At 42.0% G+C, this 6,283-nt stretch overlaps 1 protein-coding gene across 6 annotated transcripts; it reads right to left on the reverse strand.

Annotated features, from left to right (window-relative positions):
- Positions 1 to 1,136: 1,136 nt before the first annotated feature.
- On the reverse strand, positions 1,137 to 3,263 carry LOC134632130 (G-protein coupled receptor-associated protein LMBRD2B-like). Of its 6 annotated transcripts, none has more exons than XR_010094447.1 (5): positions 3,210 to 3,263; positions 2,177 to 2,364; positions 1,900 to 2,003; positions 1,496 to 1,601; positions 1,137 to 1,359 (listed from the first exon to the last, which is right to left on the reverse strand). XR_010094447.1 is itself a non-coding variant. In XM_063480730.1 (5 exons), the coding sequence occupies exons 1-4, from the start codon at positions 3,258 to 3,260 to the stop codon at positions 1,514 to 1,516; spliced, it is 435 nt and encodes a 144-aa protein (XP_063336800.1). In that variant the 5' UTR covers positions 3,261 to 3,263; the 3' UTR covers positions 1,137 to 1,359; positions 1,496 to 1,513. The 6 variants fall into 6 exon arrangements, 5 of the variants coding, with proteins under 5 accessions (XP_063336800.1, XP_063336803.1, XP_063336802.1 ...); XM_063480730.1 differs by having other exon boundaries at positions 1,496 to 1,605; XM_063480733.1 differs by lacking the exon at positions 1,496 to 1,601 and having other exon boundaries at positions 1,137 to 1,495.
- Positions 3,264 to 6,283: the final 3,020 nt, after the last annotated feature.

Genomic DNA, 6,283 nt, shown 5'->3' on the forward strand with positions numbered 1-6,283 from the left:
AAAGACTTTAACTGATCAAACACACACCCACACATGTGCAATAACACTAAGTGCAATACTCCTTTCTGGCATCGTTGTATTTTTACTCAGTTGTGTACAACATTTTATTCTATTTTTATCCTATTGTATATTTTATTCTACTGTATATAGTATTTGATTTTATTCTATTCTGTACAGTTGTGTACTGTATTTATTCTTATTGTAGTCTAATTATTGCTTCAGAACTTTTGCACTGTCCACTTCCTGCTGTGACAAAACAAATTTCCCACGTGTGGGACTACTAAAGGTCATGTTATCTTATCTTATTTAAACATGGTGAAGGTGTTGATGAACTTACAGTGATTACATGGTTTCACACACAATCACCTGCCAATCAACTTTAAATGACATAAATACAGATGCAATTAAACTGCACATGAATCCCATAAACATGAAGCTCTGACCTCCTACATGACTGAAGGACTTCAGGTTTATCAGTGACTGAATCAGTTGATCCTAACAGCTCCCATCGTGACAGACAGATAAATAAATCTACAACATTAAACACTAGAAATGAAATATATTAGCAAGACCTTCATAAAACCTACATTTAAAGTGATTCACATTCATGTGCTCACACTGTCTCTACTGCCGGCATGACAGCCCCCCCCCAAAGAAATAATAATATAAGAAGAGTGAAAAAATAAATATACACTTTAAGACTTGGAGGTAAATGTATTAATAACAATTTACAATTTGAATGATTTAAAGTGACCTTGAAGTGATTTAAAGTGACCAGCGTAGCAGCTTGTAAACATGAGCAGAGTTCTTGAGTGTAAGGATTGTCCATAGAGCAGCATCTGCATTACAAAGGCAGTGGTATGTGGAGTGCAATAGAGTTAGGTAACGGTTTGTGTGGGTGTGGGTGTTGGGGGGGAGTGGGAGAGCCGGTAGTGAGTTCAAGAGTCTGATGGCTTGTGGGAAAAAGCTACTTCGCAGCCTGGAGGATTGGGCCCCAATGCTGCGATAGCGTCGGCCAGACGGGAGGAGAGAAAAGAGTGCGTGTGAGGGAGAGAGATGTTCCAGTGATCTTGGCAGCTGCTTTAACAATCCGTTGTAGCTGGATGAGATTGCCGAACCACACAGAGATGCAGCTGGTCAGAACACTCTCTATGGTGCTCCTGTAGAACACGGTGAGGATGGGAAGAGGAAGGCTGGCCCGCTTCAGGCGTCTCAGGAAGTGGAGGCGCTGCTAGGCTATTTTGGTGATGGAGGTGGTGTTGGTGGTCTCGCTGCACCAGAACGCCAGCTGCTCAAACTCATCTCTGTACGCCGACTCGTCGTCGTTGCTGATGAGCGAACCTGATGATGTGGTTGGAGCTGTGTAGAGCAGTGCAGTGTCAGGACAGCGAACAACAGTGGGGTGAGAACACAGCCTCGAGGAGCTCCTGTTCTCAGTCTGATGGTGCTGGAGATGTTGTCGCCGATTCTGAAGAGCTGTCTCGGTTTTACTGACCTGCTGGGAGGCAGATGTTCAATCTTCAATCTTAAGCAGAATATCCAGTGATGAGCAGCTTCTTTGTACTTCCCGTTTCACTGTTGTTTCTTCTCCCAGCAGATGACTTTCTTATTTTGGAATCATATAGTATATGTGAGGAAACCTGCTGTAAACTGCAGTCTGTGCACTTAATACACAATGAAAATATATATTTTATGTTATTAGAATAAGATGTGTAAAAGGACTTTGATGTGTGTGAGTGACTTCTATTGTTATATCATACACTGATTAGTTTTCTCTGAAATCTAAACAGAAGAAACAAAGAGGTATTTACCCTCCGCCTCTTCCTATAACTGTACAAATATTATATTTTATTATAACTGTCTTGTTAAACAGAATTCAGATGGTGGCGACAGTCTCACCCTGGCGGTTCAGCTCCTTTCCCTCGTCCATCAGGTCAGAGGTCATTTCACTGTCTTCCATAAACTGCTGGAAGCCCAGAAGATCAAGGCAGCGGGTCCTTAAACTGAAGAGAACATTGATTACGACACAGAATCACAAACATAATTACATACAGTACTGTGCAAAGCTTTCATCAATCAACAAAATGCAGTGAATGAACAAAAGAGAAATCTAAATCACGTCGCATTTTGAAGGAACTCAGCTGGTCGGTTGTTCCAAAGATCTTGGAGAACTAACCACAGATTTTCTGTGGATACAGGCTTCCTCAACCCCTTCTGTCTCTTCATGTAATCCCAGACACATTCGATGATGTTAAGATCAGAGCTCTGTGGGGGCCGTACCATCACTTCCAGTACTTCTTGTTCTTCTTTACACTGAAGATAGTTCCTAATGACTTTGGCTGTGTGTTTGGGGTCGTTGTCCTGCTGTAGAATACATTTGGGGTTAATAAACAATCATTAATCATTCATGAACTGAATTGAATGGAATGAATTGAACTGGAGATTGCTATACATGCATTTATTTCCTCACGCTTGGACTACTGTAACTCACTGTTGATGTATCTAAGCAAAGGTTCTCTGGATCGTCTGCAGGTTGTGCAAAACGCTGCCGCTAGGGTTTTGACAAAATCTGTATTCACATGTGACACCGTTGCTATCTCAGCTACACTGGCTTCCTGTTGAATTCAGAGGCCATTTTAAGATCCTGGTCTTGACTTTTAGATCAGAGATGTTGGCACCAGCCTACATCTCTGATCTGCTACAGCCCTACGTCCCTAGACTGTGGAACTCTCTCCCCCAAACCTTAAGAATTGTGGATGGAGTAGTTGTTTTAAAAAAAAACTGCTTTTGGTTAATTTTGCCTGTTTTAAATTGTCTGTTTGATATTGTCTGTTTTACCTTTCTATGACTGGTTATCTTATGTGCAGCACTTTATGACTCTGTCTAGAAAGGCGCTATATATATACAGTATAAATATAATTTTATTTACTTATTTATTTTTCTGAACGCATTCTATGTTTACAGCGTTGTTGCATACCTGCCTAAACCTTTGGCACACTACTGTATATGTAACCGCTGTGTTCCTGCATTGTGTTCCTGCGATGAAAGGTAAAAAGAATGAAAGACCTCCAAGTAATTAACTTGCCCGCTCCAGTTCCTCTCCTACAGGGAATTGTAGAAAAGGGGAGAGGCCAAAGGGGTACCCCAAATTTAAAGGGTTGCACCAAAAAGGTGTAACAGCAGGTGTGTTACACAGTGTGGGTATTTACAGAGGTGTGAGCAGTCTGCAGCTTGTTGTGGTGGGAGATGGCCGAGTCCATGTGGATCAAACGGGGGAGGAGTGAGACGGCAGGACAGCCTGCAGGAGGAAAACACCACAAAGTCACAAAACCTCCATCAAGTTGACTCCTCCATTATCTCCGGGTCAACATCTGGGTCACATGATATGTTGTTTAATAACACGTTGACTCACTGCACAACTCTGTAGTTTGTGTGCTTTAAGAAAAATAAGAGGAGACTTTAAGGTCTTTTGAAACAGTACAAATGTTCGCCCTGTATATGAGGAGGAACATTCCCGAAAGAAACACGTGTACTTGTGTCTTCTCTTGGTTTACAGGGATGTGTTTCCTCACGCTTTCAGAACCCTTTCAAGTACCCTCACAGAGTGGAGTGTCTTTTAACATGATGAACTAGAGACTCACACAACCGCAGGTTACATCAAGCACTGCATGGACACTGTCTCCACGGAAAAGCCTGTCCGGCTCTACCCCAAACGTAAACCCTGGATGACGAGTAAGGTTCAGGCATTGTTAAAGGCATGCAACTCAACACACAAATCTGGGGACCAGGACATGTACAGCAGAGCAAGAGCAGACCTTAAATAAGGCATCAGAGCAGCAAAGCTGGACTATTCAAACAATCTATCAGACCACCTCTGTGATAACAACTCCAGAAAGGTATGGGAAGGCCTGAAACACATCACCAATTACAAAGGCAGTGGGACAAATATAGATAATATGGACATCTCATTAGCAGAGGAACATAAGCACTTCTTTGCCCGCTTCGAGAAAACTGCAGTCAACCCCACCATGCACGACGCCCTGCCCACAGCCTCCTCTGAGCACAGTCCCCACACATTTAGCCTCCAAGAACATGAGGTCCGCAATGTGTTCAGAGCAGAATATCAGAGGAAAGCAGCTGGCCCTGATGGAATACCTGGTAGATTGCTCAAAGCCTGCGCCGACCAGCTGGCTCCCATGTTCACCAGACTATTCAATCTCTCCCTGTCACATGCCACTGTCCCTCACTCTCTGAAATCTGCAACAATAGTCCTCAAGTCCACCACCATCAGTAGCCTCAGCGACTACAGACCCATCGCACTGACTCCAGTGATTGCACAGTGCTTCGAGAAGCTGCTCCTAAGGCACATAAAGGACTGCCTCCCACCCTACAAGGCAAAAAAGTCCACAGAGGATGCAATTTGCACCGCCCTTCACTCTCCTCTGCATCACCTGGAGTATCCTGGGAAATCAGTAAGGATGCTCTTTATTGAATTCAGCTCGGCCTTCAATACCATCATCCCAGACATTCGTATAGACAAGCTTTTAAACCTAGACCCAGACCATTTCATCTCCGCCGAAGTTATCTTGGAGAGAAGTAAAGCAAGTGTGTAAGTTCATCTCTGAATGTTTGTAAAGCGTTCCCATGTTAAGCTTAACAACCGATATATGGAGCGACTGCCTCTCGCTCTCCTGCTGCTACTTCAATCGTGAAACTGCTTAATGATCAGCTGATCGGCTTTTCTGTCACGAGTCCGTCTCTCTTCTTTGTTTTTGGCCCACTTTGCGCCAGAAAGAGTAAAACCAGCGGCTGAACAACAGCAGCACGTTTAAGCTTGATAAGCTGTTGTTAGAATATATTTAATATTACTTTCTAGACCAGGATCGTTTTCTACGCAGCTGACGGCTGGTAACTGTGCAGGGGCGGATCTAGCAAAGTTTAGCCAGGGGGGCCGATAGGGCATGAACAGGGAAAAGGGGGGCACAAAGACATACCTTTCTTTCTTATTCTCATTTAAAATGTCTAGCTTTTAATAAATAATTATCTGAATCTTACACCCAAAGTTTTAATCTGATGTAAAATGTGTAGAAGTCCATTACTGTATATAGTAACTGTTAAGTCTAATATACCCTAGTAAGCTATAGTACTTTTTCCTTTGGGAAAGTACCATCTGTGAATCCTGCAATTCTGTTGAAGAAAGATGTTTAAGCTATTTAATTATTCTTGAAAAATTATTTGTTTCTGTGCATTTTGTTTTCATCCTGCATCAAATTAAAGTTGATTACATCGATTAAGCATCATGAGGTGGAGGGTGGTTCCCTATTTTTTCTTTTTTTTGTTGCTGGGAGTTTGCAACCCTATTAGTCAGGTTGCTTAATATTTATGCTAAGTACTCTTTAAAATACCAAAATAGGGAGGATGGAGTAGGTTTAAGTTTATTAGATTGATCAGTGTTGCTGAACTATGAAATATTTTGGGTGCAGTGTATTTTTTCCCCACACACAGGTATAATGCAGAATAGCTTTAGTGTTGTTGTTTATTTAAACTTGAGTATGAACTTATACAAAATGCAGCGAGATATTAAAAAACAGTTTTATTGATTAAGAAACACACAATATCGGATTCATATGGGTATCGGCTGATATCCAAATTTATGATATCGGTATCGGACATAAAAAAGTGGTATCGTGCCATCTCTACCCTAAACACCAAGGAAACAAAGGAAGAGGTCAGCGTACCACACGCCATCCCCGTGTGGTACGCTGGTTGCACAACAGCTGGCAAGAAGATTATGTGCAATGTCTTATGTGCAATATCTCACTCTTTCCATGCTCTGTGCAATATTTTTGGCTCATGTGCAATATTTTGGTCTCATTGGAATCACCACCCCCACCCTAAATGACCATGGCCCCTCCACCCTTATTTTATTTATTATATTATATAACTGCCCTTGTATACAACCACACAATGTTTCAATGTTTCCTACGCACACACCATGTATATAGTTCACTCACACATATATGGATACATATATATTGCTTTTTATTTATTTATTTGTTTCCCCCTCATTGTATATTGTTTTCCCTTCTTTACTTTTTCACCTTGTGGTCCAGCTACCCAGTTTCGCTGTGCAAGAAACTACACAATGACAATAAAACTCTAAGTCAATACCAGGTGCAAAGGAAGAAGATTGTGATGAAGCATGCCATCTGGTGGAGAGAGCAAGCATTACGAGGCAGTGAGCTGAACAAGAGGAGCTCAGCGGTCTGAATGAAGTGAGATC

Source organism: Pelmatolapia mariae, linkage group LG7 (genome assembly GCF_036321145.2).
Source record: "Pelmatolapia mariae isolate MD_Pm_ZW linkage group LG7, Pm_UMD_F_2, whole genome shotgun sequence".
In the NCBI taxonomy this organism is placed as follows: domain Eukaryota; kingdom Metazoa; phylum Chordata; class Actinopteri; order Cichliformes; family Cichlidae; genus Pelmatolapia; species Pelmatolapia mariae.